At 52.6% G+C, this 19,098-nt stretch overlaps 1 protein-coding gene across 3 annotated transcripts in view; it reads right to left on the bottom strand.

The window, feature by feature from the left end:
* Window positions 1-1,557: 1,557 nt before the first annotated feature.
* F8 (coagulation factor VIII) overlaps window positions 1,558-19,098 on the bottom strand; it is a 29,783-nt gene continuing 12,242 nt past the window's right edge. Inside the window, exons 9-27 of one of the 3 annotated variants that reach the window (XM_054388802.1) lie at window positions 17,840-18,014; window positions 16,796-16,889; window positions 15,705-15,916; window positions 15,091-15,241; window positions 14,744-14,953; window positions 12,134-13,748; window positions 11,021-11,854; window positions 10,585-10,750; window positions 9,573-9,779; window positions 8,727-8,955; window positions 8,262-8,444; window positions 7,972-8,088; window positions 6,777-6,848; window positions 6,384-6,469; window positions 5,795-5,950; window positions 4,208-4,352; window positions 3,044-3,192; window positions 2,146-2,322; window positions 1,558-1,937 (exon numbers count right to left, since the gene is read on the bottom strand). In XM_054388802.1, the coding sequence (XP_054244777.1) occupies window positions 1,782-1,937; window positions 2,146-2,322; window positions 3,044-3,192; window positions 4,208-4,352; window positions 5,795-5,950; window positions 6,384-6,469; window positions 6,777-6,848; window positions 7,972-8,088; window positions 8,262-8,444; window positions 8,727-8,955; window positions 9,573-9,779; window positions 10,585-10,750; window positions 11,021-11,854; window positions 12,134-13,748; window positions 14,744-14,953; window positions 15,091-15,241; window positions 15,705-15,916; window positions 16,796-16,889; window positions 17,840-18,014 (5,134 nt within the window). In that variant the 3' untranslated portion in view covers window positions 1,558-1,781. Of the gene's footprint in view, window positions 1,938-2,145; window positions 2,323-3,043; window positions 3,193-4,207; window positions 4,353-5,794; window positions 5,951-6,383; window positions 6,470-6,776; window positions 6,849-7,971; window positions 8,089-8,261; window positions 8,445-8,726; window positions 8,956-9,572; window positions 9,780-10,584; window positions 10,754-11,020; window positions 13,749-14,743; window positions 14,954-15,090; window positions 15,242-15,704; window positions 15,917-16,795; window positions 16,890-17,839; window positions 18,015-19,098 lie in introns of all 3 variants that reach the window. The other 2 variants (XM_054388801.1, XM_054388800.1) reach the window with 2 other exon arrangements.

Below are 19,098 nucleotides of genomic sequence, written 5' to 3'. Positions count from 1 at the left end.
CCAGAGACTGCAACCAGCTGTCATAGATTCATAGAATGGTTTAGGTTGGAAGGGACCTTAAAGATCACCTAGTTCCAACCCCTTCCACTAGATCAGGTTGCTCAAGACCTCGGTTGCCCTTGTTCATTATTGGCCAGTGTGCTCAGGAGAGATGTAGTTGCTTTGGAGCTGAGGAAGGTTGCCTTGAGAAGGGCCCAAGGTGGCAGGTTTTGTCTTCCCTGCTGAAGGCTACCCTGCTTATGGCTCCAATCCTTCTCTTCAGGCCAGTCTTGCTTCACATCTGTGCTTGGTAATTGTCAGGATGCAATTAAGCCAAAGGGTGATTGCATCTCCTGCTTGGGGCTCTGATGTGATCACTGCTGGTGTCATAGCAAAGGCTCCTTCTACAGCAATGTGGAGCCTGACAGCTGCATGAGGCTTTTTCAGCCCTGCTTCATTTGAGACACCAGCTTCTGATCTCTGCTGGGTGTGTGTTCCTGGACAGGCCATGCCACCAGGCTGATCTGCATTATGTCCCTGCTTCCTCTGGACACAGGCCATGCAGGGCTCTCTCTGTATGTACTACAGCCATCCCAGTGCACCTGAGGGTGGGCAGGACCTGGGTGACTCAAGAACAGCTGTTGCTCACACAACCACTCTGTCCCTTGGCAGGGCCCTGGGATCCCCACCATGGCCATCCCCTGGTGCTGCTGGCAGAGCTTTCCTCAGAGCTGTCCCCAGCTGCATCTTTTACAGGTGTGAGTGAAAACTGACTCCAGGAGGATGCCATGGGAATTCACAAGGCAATTGCTGGCTGTTATCAAACTGGTGCACCTACCATGGCCATGTTGGAGAGGCATGCTGCCTGGCAGGCATGACCCTGCTCCAGCTCCACAACTTTATGAGGTCACCATTGTTCTACAAGGCCCTCACCCTTGGCAGGAGGCAGGAGACAGTGTCACCCTGCTTGTTGCCATTCCTGAGAGAAGAATAATCTGCCACTGAGTGGGGCATGTGTCAGGGACAGGGAGAGAGCCACATGTGGCAGAAGGATGGCTCCAGCACCTCACACATCTTTCTGGGGTTTATGGCAAGGCAGCAGCTCATCCAGTGGTCAGTGTCCCACCAAGGCCTCTGGAAGCCAAAGGCACCTCCTCCAGTGAGTGAGCCAGGAGGGCAGCCATGGAAGGCAGGATGACGGCACCCAGCCATGGCAGCAGGAACATTATGGGAAAGAGAAGAAGGGAAGTGGAGGGCCAAAGACCAGAGCTGATTCAGGTTGAGCAAGTGCTGCCTCCCCCCAGCCACAGTTCACCACTGATTGTGAAATCGATGCTGGGGCCTGGAGCAGGGCTTCCTCTCTAGTCCTTATCTTTGTTGCTTCCTCCTCCTTTAGGACTGTGCCTGGGCAATGGGAGCTTGTGCAAAATAAAACCGAGAAGCCCTAGGGCTAATTAATTAGTAGATGCTGGTAATGGTGACTGAGCCCTTGGGGCCTCCAAGGCTGTGGCAGAGGAGAAAGTGCAGAGAGAGATACTGGAAAATTACTGTTTAATTCTTCAGCAGTACACTGGAAAATTACTGTTTAATTCTTCAGCATTATGTCTGACTATGGCATCTGGTGGATGAGGGGCAGGAAGAGGCTGATAACGAGCCAGCCACTGTGACAGCTCTCCCTTCCCCTCCCTAGCAGCAGGAGCAGCCAGGACCACGGAGGACTGGCTCCAGCCCCGGTGAGAGTTCAGTGTGTGGTTGGATGTGGGTCCTCGGGAGGGCTCTGCCCGCAGCTGGCCCCACAGCCGTCAGTACTCCTGCTGAGTGTCGCAGCCAAGCAGCTCCACCCGCAGGGCGATGTGGTTGTGCCACTGCCGGGGATGTATCCTCACGTAGCGGGCAAAGAGTGGGGGCTCCAGGGTGTTCATCACTGTGCCAGTGTGGTCTTGGTTTGCCTTGAAAATCTGAAGAGGAGTGAAGAATCAGGGGGTGTGTTCTCCTCTGCTGGTACAGGGAGCCCATTGACTTGAGGACATGATCAGCCCAGAGGAAGAAGGGAGGATAAAGCACAGCCTGGCCAGCTCACTACTCTTCAAGCAATCCTGTGAGCAGGTTTGCTGCCAAGGGCTGTGCTTGCTGGCTGTGGGGTGGCCATGGGCTGCCTCTGCCTACCTTCTCCTTGCCATCCTGCAGGACCAGGTTCCAGTGCACACCATCCTGGCTGCTGGAGACTGCAAACTCCTTCACAAACATGTGGGTGAAGACAGCTTTTGCTCCCTGGGTTATGATTGCAGTCACTTTCTTGGTTACTTCAAAGTCCACTTGCAACCACTCGTTGAGGCTGTCTGTCTGGGGAAGGACAGACTGCCTTCAGCCCTTCAGCAGCAATGAGAAAGACACCTTCACTGCAGCTGAAGGGCACAGTGCACGTGGCTGTACACACTCCCCATACAGCCCTGGTTGGAAGAGGCTGTGATCACCCAGCCTGCCTGCTGGGATCATAGGATCATAGGATGTTAAGGGACAGAAAGGACCTTTGAAGATCAAGTCCAACACCCCTGCCAGAGCAGGACCATAGAATCCAGCACAGGTCACATAGGAACACATCCAAATAGGTCTTGAAAGTCTCCAGAGAAGGAGACTCCACAACCTATCTGGGGAGCCTGTTCCAGTGCCCTGTGACCCTCACAGTGAGGAAGTTCCTCCTCGTGTTGAGGTGGAACCTCCTGTGCTGTAGTTTATATCCATTGCCCCTTGTCCTACCACAGGGTGCAACTGAGCAGAGCCTGTCCCCTCCCTCTTGACACCCAGCCATCAGATATCTATAAACATTTATTAAATCCCCTCTCAGCCTCCTCTTCTCCAGACTAAACAGCCCCAGGGCTCTCAGCCTCTCCTCAGAAGGCACATGCTGCAGTCCCTTCATCATCCTGGTAGCTCTCCATTGGACTCTCTCCAGCAGATCCTTGTCCCTCTTTAACTGGGGAGCCCAAACCTGGATGCAATATTCCAGGTGAGGATCCCACCCATGCCCTAGCTGCCTGCCTGAGGATCTCCTTGCATGGGCTACCTTTGGCCTCCATGCATTGGTCCTCCCCTGCAGATTCAGGCGGCCATGGGAGGGTGACCAGCTGGAGAGTACATTGGTGCTGTAGGAGGAGGCGGAGATGCGCTCGTCAGGGATCCCTCTGTTCTCCATTCCTAAGGGCATGGAACAGCCTGGAAGAGAGGAGTGATGCTTGTCAGACAGGGGAAACACCCATCGTGGAGATGCTTTCTGGCTGCTCACTGCTCCAGCCACTCCCCATGCACTTTTCCTTGGTTGCAGCTTCTCCTGTGCTTTGCTGCAGCATCATCGTCCCTACACTGCTCAGGGGCTCTGGGTGCAGCATAGGGGAGTGCCAAACTGCACCTGCCACTAGTCCCACCTTCTTGGCTCCCTGGGGGTCTTATCTAGGAGGAATGTGAAGAATTTGTGCCTCTATCAGGACATAAGGAGAGCCTGTGTCCATGGGAAGGATAAGAATACCTCCAGTCAGACACTCTACACATGGTGTGATCAGGTGCACGTGTGCACAGCTGCCTCAGAGCTGGTTTCAGGCTTATGGCATGGGGTGATAGCACAGCCTCTGCTGCTTGTAGCTGCTGAAGAGTCCACTCTGGAACAGATAAGTTGTGGAGTCTCCTTCTCTGGAGACTTCCAAGGTCCATCCAGATGCATCCCTCTGTGACCTGAGCTAGATTGTATGGTCCTGCTCTGGCAGGGGGGTTGGACTTGAAGATCTCTTTGGGTCTCTTCCAACCCCTGACGTCCTGTGATCCTGTCATCTGCTGCTGTGCAAGACTAAAGAAAGGATCCCAAAGCACCACTGCCGTAGGCAAGAGCAATCTCACCTTGGAGTAGCAAAAACCAGAGGAAAAGCCAGGACTGTCTGTCTCTGCTTGTTCCCTGCACCCCTAGACCAAGGCAGTAGCTCCCCAGCTATCAGCTTGGCTACTGCTAGAGGTTTCTGGTGATGAGAGCTGGTCCCATGGTCTCCTTCTGGTATTGCTATCTCTAAAACCCCAACACAATTTCCCAGTTTTGTCCCTCCAACATCTCAATGCTACCTCCAGCCTCCTCCTCGCCCCTACACAATTGCCTGGGGAGTCCCAAAGCACGTGGAGCTGTTGCTCAGCACCCCACTGGGTCAGGCCTTGGCTCTGGTGCTTGGTGTGTGGAGGTGAGACGTACTGTTGAGGTCACAGCCCAGGAGCTCCATGCGCAGCGTGGTGCGGATGCTGTAGTGGGTGGGGTTGATGCGGATGTACCGGGCTATGAGCGGGGGGTTGAAGCGATTTTCTCTCACTCCTGTTGCATCCACGTTTCCAAAGAACAGCTGCAGGGAAAGGGAGAAAAAAAAGGCGTTGTTGTAGCAGTGGGGAAAAAAAAAAAAAAAAAGAGAGATACAGGTCAAGGAGTAGTGGGGAGAAAACTTTTGTCTGACATTTCTGTATCTTATCACCGTCCTTACAAAGAGAACAGCAGCCCAGGGAAATTATCTGAGCTGTGAGGGACTTCTTAGGGTGTTGGGTAATGAGAGGACTAGGGGGAAGGGAGCAAGACTAGAAATGGGTAGATTCAGATGTTAGGAAGAAGTTCTTCCCCATGAGGGTGGTGAGACACTGGAACAAGTTTCCCATGGAGGTGATAGAAGCCTCATCCCTGGAGGTTTTTAAGGCCAGTCTGGATGTGGCTCTGAGCAACCTGATCTAGTGTGAGGTGTCCCTGCCCATGGTAGGGTGTTGGAACTAGATGATCCTTGAGGTCCCTTCCAACCTTAACAATTCTATGATTCTATGATTCAGAGCAAAGAAGCGTGAATGGGCAAATTCAGGGTGAACCACTGAGAAACAGGAGGAGGAGAAACCAATGGGGTTTATATTTATTTTCACAGAACAGAGGAAAGAAAAAGGAAGAAAAAATGAGGGAAAGGAGGGAAAGGAGGGAAAGGAGGGAAAGGAGGGAAAGGAGGGAAAGGAGGGAAAGGAGGGAAAAAAAGTCAGTCCTGGGACTTTTGAACCTAGGAAAAGTTTTGGCCACAACACATGTACATGATGGAGGCTTTTCTGGATACTTTTCTTCTGCTGGAATGATCAGCTTATGCATATTTAGGGTGTGGGTTCTTCTAATGAGTAGAGACCTCCCAAATCATCTACATCTGTGCAATGTTTTTGGAAAGCCAGATTAGCTTTTGGGGTCAAAAAAAGGATGCAGGCAGAATCTTACAGCTAGCTCTAAGAAACATGTACCATAACATCAAGCAGTGGATGTCACAGCCACCTGGGATTGTGGAAGGAAATAGCTCAGTCAATTTAACATGAAACAGATGGACACAGACAGCAAGTCCCTCATAGATCTGTGATTCAGTCATCCTGGCAGTGAATGCTCACTGTTCCTATGCTAATCAAATATCTCAGGAGCCAAGGAGAGTTCTGCCTTCTGTACAGCACTCCCTAGAATCATAGAATGGTCTGGATTGGAAGGGTCCTCCAAAGGTCATCTAGTCCAACCTCCTCTGCAGTCAGCAGGGGCATCCTCAGCTAGGTCAGGCTGCCCAGAGCCCTGTCAAACCTCACCTTGTGTGTCTCCAGAGATGGGGTCTCAACAACCTGTTCCAGTGTTCCCCCACCCTCACGGTGCAGAACTTGCTCCTAACATCCAATCTAAATCTACTCTTCTGTGAGTTCAAACCATTGCCCCTCGTCCTATCACTACAGGCCTCACCCCAAGAGACCCCATTCTGGGAAGACACTCTTCTCAAGATCCTGTTCACCTTACCATCTGGGTGCTGGTGGCATTCCCCTTGTATTTCCTCCACCTGTGCCCATCAAGGCTGTAGAAGACGACAAACTGGGAGACATAAAGGCTGGAGAACTTTTGTCGGGCCCCTTGGGTTTTTATGCCATGAATAATCATGAGATGCAGCAGGTCCACCTGAGAACAGAAGTCAGGGATTCATTTCTGATGAAAACCCAAGCCACATTCAGGCAGTGCACTGTAAACCTTGGGAACTCACTTCCTCATAGCATAGCTGAGCAGAGGTTGTGAAACGAGTTAAGGACACAGTGAGCCAACAGCTGGCAGAGCTGTTTGGAGAGCTTGGCTTGGTCTTTGAGGGATTTTAGCACAATCTGATGCTGCTGCCAGATTACCAGATGATTGCTGCACTGAGGTTGGATGCAGGGATCAGGCCAGCAACAGCCGTGGGGAAGAGGGGAAAAAGTAGGATGTAGCAGGGAGACACTGGCCATCTGTGGGGGCCATCCATGTGGGTCCTTAAGCACAGTGCTTCAGCCATGAGCATGCACACTTGCAGTGCCCCCAGCTGTACCTTCAGCTGGGTACCCTGTCACAGGGTCCCTCTCACCTGGATCCAGGCGTTGCTCTGGTCCGTGCTCCAAGCATTGATGGAACCAGCGTTATCCAGCCTGGCCAGGTGAGGAGCCCACTGCCCTGTGAGAGGAGCACACAGAGGTGAGGCTGCTGCTGGCTCCAGGCACTGCCCAGCCCACCCTGGTGAGAAGCCCATCTGCAGGACGGGGCCTGAGCATCACCCTGGGGTTTAGTAGCCCATACAGCGTGGGAGGGCACTGACATGGTGGGATAGAGGAGTGGGATGCTGACGTGGGCACGGATGGAGGAAGGACTCTGCCAGGGACACAGTGAAGTGTCCTGCCTTGGGCAGGCAAGCATGTGAATTGTGTTGGCTGAAGCTGCCCCAGCTTCATCTGCCTTTCTTGCAGCAGCTTCCCCTACTCACCATACTTCCCTGATGCTGTGATCTGAGAGTCTGCAATGTGACCCGAGGCCAGACCGAGGGCATTTTGGCAATCTGCAGCCAGACAGGAAGAAGGAGGACAAAACCCAGGGAGAGCTGATTAGATAACAAGGCTTTTGAAGGAGGAGCAGCCTCCAGGATCAGGGAGGTCATCTCAAGCCTCCAGGAGCTCCCAGACTTCTTTGTCTCACACAAAGTGGTGGGTTTCAGATGTTTCCACCTCCATCCTGAATTTTAGTGGTGCTGGAAGTTCTTGCTGCTGACCCAGATGTCAGCAGCAGAGTTCCCAGCATCAACCAACTCATGCCCCTGGCTTCTCATTCCCATGTCCTGATCTCCCAGCAATGTTGACAAGTGTCTCTTCTTTACACCCATGCCTTACTCGTGGGCCTTTTTGTTGCTAGGCAGCATCTTTTAAAAACAAGTATCACATAGCTAAGGGGAAGTCTGCCTGACACCCCTGTCTCTCTGCATCTCTCTTCTGGCCTGCTGAGCACAGGGCTGTGTGTCCCTTAAAATAACTGCTGCCGTTAGCCACTTGTCACATCTTGGTGTCTCCCCTGCATGGCAAATGTTTCTGGGGATAATGTGAATTCGTAATCTTAAACAGATTTTTAACTTAAGGAAAGATCTTCTGGATGACATTAAATACTCATTTATGAAGAGGAAAGGTACTGTTGCTGTGAGATCAAAACCCATTTTTCCCTAGTGCTTAATTAAGGTGAGGCAGAAATACGCTGTTCTGGGATGGAGTCAGAGGTTTCCTGTGGATTTTGCAGTTGCTGTTAGGGCTGTTTACATCAGAGCAACCTGTAGTCAGGCAGGGTTGTTAGCTGCCTCCTGCCATCACTCAGTTTTACCTCTTGACATGTACTTAGGCAGCTGGGCATTGCACTTTCCTGAAGGTGCAGGCAGGCAGCAGCCTGTGCATGCAGTGCTGGGGTAAATGCAGTTTACAGGAGGTCTGAGGAGAAAGACCTCTGGAAGCAACTTTCACCCCAGCCAAGTCACTGTGCTCTCTGCTGGGCTGTGTAGGGTGACAAGGGCTGAAATCATAACTTTCTTGCAGCGTGAAAACCTAGGAGATCCTATTTGGGGAAACACTGAGATCCCTGGAGGAGGATGCTGGCTGTGGCCATGGCAGCAGGTGGGACAAGGTGCAAAGAGTATGACTCACTTGGGTTGTACACAAGGAAGAGGGCACTCATCCCAGCTTGCTGGTGCTCTCCCACTTTGCACTCCACCCGCCAGATCCCAGCGTGCGAGGGCCACATCTCCACCGTCCCAAAGACACCTGGCCAAGAATGGAAAGCAGAGCAGGGAGGAGTTATGGCTGTAACAGGATGGCACAGTGCCAAGTGCTGTGCAAACGCAGAGCCAAACTCCTCCAGATCCATTTCCTCTCACTGCTATCCCCTTGCAGGCTTGGTTTCTCCTAATGACCATGGGGTCACAGCAGCATCTCACCTGGATAAAGATTGTAGACTCCCATGCGGTACTCCTGGCTAGTCCTCATGCTGAACAGCTGCCCATGGAAGTGGATGGAGTGGATATCCTCAGTGCTGCCCATGTTCAGGAGGTGCCACCTGACCCGTTGCTGCTCAGCCATCACCAGCCCGGGCAATGTGTCACTTGTGTAGCCATTGATGGCTGGGGGAAGGCAGCAGTCAGGAGCAGCTCAAGGCTCCAGAGTTTTTCCATCCCAATATAGACGGAAGGGGAAGGGGAAGGGGAAGGGGAAGGGGAAGGGGAAGGGGAAGGGGAAGGGGAAGGGGAAGGGGAAGGGGAAGGGGAAGGGGAAGGGGAAGGGGAAGGGGAAGGGGAAGGGGAAGGGGAAGGGGAAGGGGAAGGGGGAAGGGGAAGGGGAAGGGGAAGGGGAAGGGGAAGGGGAAGGGGAAGGGGAAGGGGACGGGGAAGGGGAAGGGTGCTCACCGTGGAAGGAGTGTTTTTTCTTGAAGTCAGGGCTGTCCTGCTGGACGTGGCAGGGCGGGCGGCAGTTCCTTTCCATGTTCTCCTGGAAGTACCAGCTTTTGGTCTCATCGAAGATGGTGAAGAGCAAGGAGAACTCCTGCACAGCCAGCTGCCGCCGGAAAACCAAGCTCAGCACCCTCTGGCGGCAGATGATCAGCGGCCCGATGAGACCTGAGTGCAGGTCCTTTTCCTGCCGGGGAGCCAGGAAGGAAGGTTTAGCCTCAGAGGAGGAGGCAGCAGTGATGCCTATAAGCAGCACAGCACGAGGAAGCTGGTGGCCTTGTCTGCATCCCTGGCCTGGCTCCCACTCATGCACAGGGCACAGCACATGCATGGTGGGAAGGACACACGGGGTTCACTGGGGGACCCTCGCTCTGCTCCGAGCGAAGGAAGGCTGTGCAGCAAGTGGGCTTCCAAGAGAAGTGGTGCCTGTCTGGCAAACTGCCCAGCAGTCCCTGTCCCACTAGCACTGGCACCCAAATTCAGGCAGATTTGGCAGAGGGGTAGGGAAGTGCAGAATACTGGTGCCTTACAGGTGTCATCAGCTGGTACAGCTGAGGAAAGGGGGGGAACCCAGCTGAGGAAAGGGGGGGAACCCAGCTGAGGAAAGGGTGGGAACCCAGCTGAGGAAAGGGAAGGGAAAGCACCAGCATGCATTCAGCACTGTAGCAGACACCTGAGAACCTACACAGCTACAGGCAGCTTTCAGCACACCATACCAGGAAAAGCCTTGACTTCAAAGCCAGGACCCAGGCATGCTGCTTGTCTCTCCTTCCTGGGATGCACTTGGAGCAGGCTTCCACCTACCAGGTCCACATTGGAGAAGTAAGCCCAGGCCTTGCAGTCAAACTCCTGTGTGGTGGGTGCCATCTGGGGCAGGACTTTCCAGGAGTACTTCCGGAGCTCACCAGGCCACACTGCCTCTCCACCCGGCATTGCATCCTGCGTCTCCTCATAGGCTTGCAGCGTGGAGTGGAAGGAGAAGGGACGTGAGGCCAGATTCTTGAATGTGACCTGCAGCAGAAGGAAGGCAAAGCAAAGGCAGTGTGGGAGAAGCTTGGTGCAGTGCCAAGAGTGCCCTGGGGACTGGGGCTGGATCCAGACAGCTGATGGGACAGACGCAGCTATGTCCTCAGCGCTCGCACCTCCAGCTGGGCCCCCTGCAGTGGCCAACCCCTGCTGAACCACAAGGTGTGGCCGTGCAGTGTGATCTCCAGTGGAAAGCAGGATGAGGCCCTCTCCCTGCTCCATGGGAGCAAGGTCAGCTGCACTACTGTCTCTGGAGCCCAGAGGTGCTGAATCCATCCTGGTGGAGATTTCAGTGCAAGCTGGGCAACTTCTCCTAGCATACAAATCCTGAGCCTAGTGAACAGCCCTTCACCACTTCCTTTTAGATGGATGCTGAAGGACCTCTGGTGGTGAGGGAAGCCCAAGCCTCCCCTCATACAGAGACCCATAGAAACTGTACTGGACTCTGCTTAGCTCACACCCTTTTTATAATCCCCTCACCCAACAGGCTCCCCATGGAGCCCAGAAGATGCTTTGGCTGTGCAATTGACAGGGTTTGGGTCTATCTTGGGCACAGAACTTTGCATCTGAACATTCTGAGGTTCGTCCCAGCCTCTGAATGGTGGCCCTGCCTCCTGGTGCCATCCACAGAGCACACGGGGTGCCAGCAGGGAAACTCCTGCCCCCGAGCCCTGGAGCTGAACCCATGGAGCCGAATCCATGGAGCCCACCTCAGCACTCCCTCTGGCTGAGCACAGTGAGCAACGGAGGAGATTTCAGGTTTTATAGGAAACAGGAACTTGCAATTCACCATGATGACATCTTCAACTTCTGCCCGGATGTATGGCCCGAGGATGCCCAAGTGCTCGTCCAGCTCTCCGCGCAGCAGGGGCTGTGTGAAGGAGTCATCCATGTACTCTCGGAAAACCACCTTGCGGTACTGCTGGAAAGCCTTCCTCCGGCCTCTCCAGGGGTCCCTGCTGGGGTGAGGGCAGTTAGCAGCTCAGATGACACTGTCCCAGGGCAGGGGTGAGGCAGAGCCCAGAGCATCCTTGATCTACTTGCAAGGAAGCTCAATGCTGCTGGAGTTACCAAACTCCCCAGGTGACAGGGAAGGCACTGGGAGCATCTTTAAGCTGGGCTGCCTGGCAGGATCATACAGTCAGAGACCTGTGATCCTGCCTGCCAGAAGAGGCCAGCTGCACACCTCAGTGCTGGAGGAATACATGAGGACCAGTCCTACTTACGCGGCTTTCAGGAAGTGCCGTGGCCTCTGGTTCCCATAGTCCCACATCACCTCCACCGCTGCAATGAAGTATTGCCGGACCTCCCCTTGGAAGGAGCGAGGGTCCTGCTCCTCTTCTCCATAGATATCAAAATCCTCCATGGTCTGCTCTGGGTCACCATACTCATCGTAGTCTGACTTGTCAGCCTTTGGCCTTGAGGGGCTGGAATGGGTCCTGTTGTTCGGAGCTGGTCTCTCCCTAGGTCCTGGGGCACGGTTCCTCTTCCCAACTGTGTTTTCCTCATCCTTTTTGGGCTCTCCTAGACTCTGTTCTTCTCTTTTCCCAGTTTCTTTGAGGACATGTCCCTTGCTGAGCATCTGCCATCCATCTGGACTGGCTTGCTCATATTTGTCTGGGGTTTGGGGAATGCTGTGGTTGTGAGCAGGGCTGTTTGGAGTCAGGGAATAATTCTCTTTGGAGACTGCTTTCATAGGGGTTTCTTCTGGACTTTGCCTAGATGTGCTCTCAGGTGTGTAGTCCTCTGTGGCATTGACCTTGAGCTGCTGAGACTGTGGACTGAACTGACCCAGGTGCTCCACAGAGTTTGTCTCCTCCTCCATCTGTCTTCTCTCCTGCTCTTGCTCGCTCCCAGGAGCTCCCCAGACAGCACCTCTGCCTGGATGCAGCTCAGCCAAAGGTGGGCTCTGCAAGCCCCCAGTGTGTTTCTCTGTCCCCAGGGAGACTTGGTTCCAATTTGAGGTCAGGTCAGCAGCCACAGCAGCAGCCAGCATTTCTGAGCTGCTTGCTGCCATCCCTGCCTTGCTCCCTGGTGCTCCCTGCAGGGCCCCCTCACTGCTACCTCCTACACCCCCATCTGTGTTTGGCCTCCCTTTAAGATGCATCTCATCAGCACTATCTCCAAACAGAGCCTGTGGAGCATCCCCACTCAGGGGTGGTCTTCCCTCAACCATGTTTGGTTTTTCTTCCAGGTTTTGCTGGGCCACCATCACCTCAGGCAAAGTGTCATTTGATATTAGGGACCTCTTTTTGAGGAGAGTGCTGCAAAAAGGGGAATGAGGTCCACATGTCTTGGGGACTTCCTTATTCGTTGCTGTCTCAGGGGTCTGGGTGGACAGATCCTGCTCTGCTCTGTTACCCTCAGAGAGGGGGTCTCTGCTGCCCAGCCATCTGGTGCTGAGAAGACCCAAACCATGTCTCAAGCCTGTGTTCTGCAGTGACCTGGCTTCTCGAGGCCTCCAGCTGGAGCTTCCCATGCTTGGGGCTGTATCTCTGTGTCTCAAAAACTGTTCAGGGCTGTTTAAGAAAGCATTTGGCAACTGCCTTTCGTCAGAGGCCACAAGGTTGGTTTCAGGAAAGGCAAGACTGTCCATTTCTGGCAATTCCTTAGTGGCTGTAGCCTCCTGAGGCACTGCCTCCAAGACTAATTCGTCCCTCTCTTCTGTCACTACATAGTTGGAAGGCTCAAGTTCATTGGTGTGTGCCAAGGTGGTTTCTAGAAGGCTTGTGCCTTTGGCAAGTTCACCGTCTTCTTGTTCTGTGTCAGGCTTTTCAGGCAAGGAGTTACTCACATCTGTGGGGATTTGTTCTTGTGCAGGTTTGCTGGGTCCCACGTCTGACAGAGAAATATTTTTCCCTTCAAAAGTTTTGTAAAAGCCTTGGGAAGCCACTTTGTGAGGTCTTCTCCTCAGCCTAGCATCTAGCTCATTTGATGAATAATTGCTGTCTCTGGTGTGACTGTGAGTTCTGTTGCCTTCTTTCTCATCTGAAGGTGCAGGATTGTCCAGTGCAGAGGAAGAGTTATGATCAGCACTTAAAGCTGGTTCTGTATTAATTGTCTCCTTTGAGTCATACAGGTTTAAGGATATTTTATCAGTCCCTCTTAGCAACTGGTCCTTGGCACCCTGAGAAGATATGTCTTGAAGCCCCAGATTGTGCTCCAGGGAATTCTGATGAAATGAGCTCCTGTTGTCTTCAAGAGGAGCCTTGCCAGCAGCAGAAGCAATTGAGTCCCACAAGTTTGTTGTATGAGTAGTGCCCTTTTGAGGCTCTGTTTCCAGGGTCTCTAATGCACCACCACGTTGAACCATAGTCTTATTCACTGGCTCCTGCACATCTGGGATTTTTGTCACCTTCCCTGCCAAAACATCTTCTGGAGCTGGTGTGGCTCGGTGCAACCATTGCTGACCTGCTTCTGAGCTCACAGTAGGATGGATTCTTCCACTGACACTCTCCAAGTATTCTCCAGGTGGGAGAGTACCAAACCCTTCATCCTGGGTGGTGCTTTTTGACAATTCTTCTTCATCTTCCAGGAAGGATTCGTAGGACACTGGCTCATAGTTTGTCTCTGGCAGAGAAGACATGGAAATATCAGATGGGTGTGGGATTGTTCCTTGAGGTGTTGATGTGCCGTTGGAAGTGGGATCCAAATTCCTGCCATTGCTCAGGAGGGCCCCATGGCTGAGTTCTGTCAAGCAGAGTTTTGGGTTCTCTGTCTCATTTCTGGAAGAGGTGCCATTGTTCAGCTGCTCATTCACACATGGCCTTTGCCATCTCTTTCTCTTAGAGAAGCTCCTCGGTTGGAAGTCAAAGGTGTCCTGGCCCTCCTCCTCGTAATCCACATAATCTTCCCCATCAGGGTATTGTTCCTGCTGGCACTGCAAGACTGTGAACTTGGCTTGCATCCCTCGGTCTCTAAAATCAGGATTCAGGCATCCTAGTGTCCAGATGCCTGTTTCAAGAGAGGACAAGAGGACAGCATCAGCCCATCACAGTCGGAAGTCAGAGGAGCTGCCACCCCTATGCTGCTCTCTTGCTAGTGCAATCCATATTTTCTGGCAGTCTCTGGTTCATCATAGTGTTTTCTTGTTTTCCCAGTCTCTGGAGTACCTTACAGCAGGGTTCACAACATCAGACCCAGTCCTGACAAGCACCATTAGCAGGGCCAGTGTTCCCTGCCAGAGCTTAGGGAGCTACACACACCTGTGAGGCCCCAGGGTAGCTGGTGAGAACATTTAACAAACTAAGAACCCACTGAGACTCCAGGATTATTGCCAGCAGTGATCACCAGTACCCACTGGTGCTGTCAGGCACACCTCTCTCCCACAACTGTCACTCTCTCCCACTCAAGGAGAGAGGCATGAAAAGGCTGCCACTTGCTCACATCCCTGGCCAAGGTGTTTGCTCCCTGCAGGGATTGCCTCTTTAGCACCAAGGAGTGTATGTGGAGGTGTGTGACCAGGCTGTGACCCCAGAGAGAGCTGCCACCTGCAGCTGGCCAAGCTGCTTCAGAGGAGCAAGCAAAAACTCAAGAGCTTGAGCAGATGCAGTGTTTGGCTGGGTTTAAAGAATGCTTCCTGGGACATATAGAAACCCTGTCAGCTTTGCTCAGGGTGCAGCACTCCTGGCCAGCAGATGAGTGCTTGCAATGGCATGGGAAATCCTGGGGTTCCTCTGGGTGAGGAAATGGCTAACAGCACTGGTTTTGCAAGTGCTGTGGACAAAATGCTGAGCAGGGGGGGAATAAGACTGAACTCTGAAGCAAATCCTTCCTAAAACTTCTCTGTGGCTCCAATTTCTGTCCTTGCAAAGGTGTGGAGATAAATAGGAGGCTGTGATCAGTGCCTGAACCTGCAGCAGGGGCAGCACTGATGCTCCCCTTGACTTCTGAGCATGGAGCCAAGGGTGGAGATACATGTCCATGGGGCTTACATTATTGCAACAAACCTGGCTTCTCCAAACTCATGAAGACCGTTTCTCCAGAAAATGGAAAAAGGGTGAGCACGTCCTCAAAGACCATGTTGTGCTTGAATGTGTTTCCAGAGAAGAAGATGGAGAGGAAATCTGTTTGGGCCCCAACACTCAGGACATACCAGTACACAACATCATGCAGGCAGAGATTTGATTGGAAGTTGTCAAACACAAAGCCATTAATAGCTGGAAGAGAGCAAGGGTGGAATGTGTCGTTAGTATCTGATTCTACCATGGCTGTGGAGTTGCTGCTTGTTCCCTGGGGCAGGGATCAGCTTGTGTCTGCTGGGGCTTTGCAGGGAGCCCCTTGGCTGAGCACTCACTGTGCATCACATTGGAGGCATAAAACTGGGGGTCCTGGGTATCCACATGGGCTGCATCAGTGCAGAATCTCCTGATGTTCTCCTCCAGGTACCAGCTGCGGTTCTCATCAAAGACTGAAAAGAGCAGCAGCCTTGTCTTGTCTGACATTATCTGGAAGGTGGAGAGAGAAGCAGTTGTTCCTTGTCAGAACACTGGAACAGGCTGCCCGGGGAGGTTGTGGAGTCTCCTTCTCTGGAGGCATTCAAAACCTGCCTTTCCTGTGCAGACTGCCCTTAGGTGATCCTGCTTTGGCAGGGAGGGTTGGACTCGATCTTTGGAGGTCCCTTCCAACCTCTAACATTCTGTGATTCTGTGACTCTGTCTGATCAGAGTGCCCACAGGACCCAGTGCAGCTGCCAGGTCCTAGCCTGGGTGCATGGGGAAGGGTTCAGTGCTAATGCACAGGAGTTAGGGTCCAGGTTTGGAGAGAAGGGAGGGTGGGGAACACAGGGGTGTTGGGACAGATGGTAGGGTTGAAAAGAGCAGGCAAATTCGGTTCGACCAAAATATTTCATCCACCACACTTATCCCAGCCTTTCAGCCTGGCAGTTGAGGCAGCGAAGGAAGCTCCCACCTGATTTCCCCTTTGATCCATGGACTTCCTAAAGCAGATCAGGAGAGGCCCAATCAGGCCTGAGGCTGTGTCTCGGACTGGGTCAACAGAGCTGTAGTAGAAGCGGGTGAGGCAGCGAGGATCTGCATGTGTTGGCCCATCCTCGGTGGTGATCTTCCAGCTGTAGGTGAATGACTGGCCAGGGGGGATAGGAATGTCCTTCACATTCTTATCTGGCAATACACAGCCCAAGGGCAGATCAGTTAGCTTGAAGCTGCTCCTGCAAGGGGTGGATCCCACTTTTTAAAATCTCAGGAAGGAGGTTTCCTGCTCACACAAACTGCATAGAAAACTACCCAAACCCATGCCCACCCCAGGATGGCACACTGGCTGCTAGCATGCACTTGCATGGAAAGTTGATCTGGACAAAAGGAGTCCCTGGGAGCAAGAGAGGGTGGAGAGGCATATGCTTAATTCTGATAGCCCTTGAAACTCCTGCAAACTGGAAAATTTGCCCCATCTCAGCTGTGTCTGGCTGCTGGGCAGTCTAGAGGAGTTTACTGATGAAGTTACAGAGCTGGACAGGGCTCAAGTGGGGGAAAAACAAAGCAAGGAAAGAGATTTTTTTTCAAGAAAATGCACCTAGACAATGAGAAAAGCAAGGAGGAGATGCAGAAGGAAAACTCAAATGCTAATAAATCCTCTGAGCATTTAGCATGGTCTTGCACTGACATATCCCCTGATTTAAAGCAGCATTCCCTTTAACCCCAGGGAATGAGCACTGTAAGCAAAATGTCAAACACAGGCAGGATCACCAGAGTGGTTCCTGCCTCATCAGAAACTAGAGGCCTCCAGGATGGACCAAACATGGCCCCAGCTCCCTAACAGTTCCCTGTCTTCCAGCCATCATCCAAGCCATCCTTACAGACAGGATTACACAGCACTAATGGGGACGTGAACCAAGAATCATCATCATCATCATTTCTGGGACTGCAGGGCTAAGGCACTTGGATGGATGCGTTGCACAACCAGTCTCACCATGGGCTGCAGGAATCTCTCCTGGCCCAGAAGAAAGGCAGTAGGGTGTCCCAAATTCTCCTGGCCTGTCTTACCTTGAGAGGCTTTGATGGCATGGTATGGACTGACACTGGTGAGGCCATGAGGGTAGATGTTGTACGGTCGGCTTGCCAGGTTCCTGAACACAATCTGAAATGAGGACATCCAACAGCAATGTTTGATGCTTCCTGAATGTCTTGAGCTCTTGAGGCTGCCTTCAGTGTCCTCAGGGAAGGAAACGCTGGGTGGTGGCACTCTGGGATTGGCTACCTGCCAGTGCCCAGCGGGGAGGAACCCAGACACAGCTGGGACCACAAAGCAGGAGTCAGAACAGAAGAAATGATTGTGGTCCTTCTCTGTCCACCTTTCCAGGAGATGCTCATTTTAGGGAAGGCATGAAAATGAGACTTATGAAAGGGAAAGTTGTTGTTTTTAGTCTCACTGCATATGGACAGAAGAGGTCTGTCAACCAGGAGGGCTCACAGAACCAAGGCACTAGGTATGCACAGTAGTTAACAGCTTTAAAGTGCTTCCCACCTCACTGTATGAAGCCCTTCATTTTTTTCTCTAAATAGCTCTGTTGGGGCTTTGTCAGAGACATTACCTTCAGCTCCATGCCCACAACTGCACAGGGATGCCCAGGTAGGGAGCAGAAATGTGAAGCTCCTGGAAACCATCCCATTCCTTCTAGCAGCAAACAAGTCAAGTGGCCAGTAGAGGCACTTGGGGAGACACAAACAACAGTTCCCAACACTGCATGGGAAGAGCACACAGGTGGAGAAGAGTGGAAGATGAGAGGACACTCCTGCCTCAGAGGAAGGTGCTGATGCCACATGTCATGGATCAATTCACACGAGTCCTAGGGTGTCTGCAATCAAGCCAAATCAAGGACACAGGGCCATATGTTGTCCATCTCCACTGATCCCACCAAGACTATTTTCACTTTCAGCAACATATGCCTCTCTGGTGACCTTTGGACATCACCAAACATTACAGAGTGCCAGACTTCTGCCAGATCTTAACCACAAGCCAAGAACTATCAGGAGGAAGAGCATCAAGCTTGGAAGTTTCCCTTTCCAGTCCCAATCCCTCTCTCTCACCTTAAACTGATCTCCGATCTCCCCCTTGATGACAGGTCCCAGAATTCCCTTGTCCGTTTGATCTGGCACCTTGCGCTTCTTGAAGCTTGCATCCTCGTACTCCACAAACATCACCTTCTTGTACTTGGAACCAATCCTCTGAGGGCCAGCTTCCAGCAACAGGCTCGTGGTGTTTCTGCAGGCAAGGCAGAGAAAGAGCAAATCATTCTGCCAGAACCAGAGCAAGACCTTCCATCACCTAGGGACAGGGAATCACTTGAAACAGTCCAGCACAGAGCCACAAAGCTGCTGAGGGGAGTGGAACATCTCCTTGCTGAGGAAGGGCTGAGGGAGCTGGGGTGCTCTAGCTGGGAGGAGGAAGACTGAGAGGTGACCTCATTCATGTTTGTAAGGATGTGCAGGGCAGTGTCAGGAGGATGGAGCCAGGCTCTGTTCAGTGATATCCAGCAATAGGACAAGGGGCAGTGGGTACAAGCTGGAGCAGAAGAGGTTCCACAGGAACATAAGGAAAAACTTTTTCCCTGTGAGGGTGACAGAGCTCCAGAACAGGCTGCCCAGAAAGGTTGTGGAGTCTCCTTCACTGGAGACATTTAAAACCCTCCTGGATATGTTCCTGTGTGACCTACTCCAGGTGATCCTGCTCTGGCAGGGGCGTTGGACTGGGTGATCTTTGGAGGTCCCTCTCAACCCCTAAGGCTCTGTGATGTTGTGATTCTGTGACCTACACAGATGACCACGAACTACCAGTGCACAGAGGGGACATTGATGCCTGCAATCACAGTATGCATCCTGGGGAATAAAGCTTCAAGTGATTCAGTGCTTCTTTGATGGAGAAATCTTCAACTAGGTTGCAGAGCAGCAGCCTTGGGCTGACACTGGGCCTTGTCTTAGAAGGAAGAGGTGACTGTGACAGCTGAGAGCATGGCAGGTTGTCCTATGTCAGGGACACCTCCAGTATGTGAATGTAAGACAACAGAGCAAATTGCCTTTTCTTGATCATCAAAGCTCCTTCCCAGGAGCAAGGCCAGCCCTAAGCTGGAGAGGACACTTCCTTTGGCTTACCCTGTGAAGGGGTGCAGGTTGGGATTTCAGTCCTGCCTGCCTTGCTCCAGCAGCTGCTGGCTGGGATCTCCATCTGCTCACACAGCCTGCACCAGCAGGGGGACTGGTGACAAGTGTCATCACCACCACTTAGGTACTTCTGCTGAGGTATCACGCTTGCATCACCTCTCCCTCCAAGACATGGGTCAGCAGCAGGG

This window comes from Indicator indicator, chromosome 17, assembly GCF_027791375.1.
Source record: "Indicator indicator isolate 239-I01 chromosome 17, UM_Iind_1.1, whole genome shotgun sequence".
In the NCBI taxonomy this organism is placed as follows: domain Eukaryota; kingdom Metazoa; phylum Chordata; class Aves; order Piciformes; family Indicatoridae; genus Indicator; species Indicator indicator.
The sequence above is the reverse complement of the archived record's forward strand: the minus strand, read 5'-3'. Positions and strand labels throughout refer to the sequence as shown.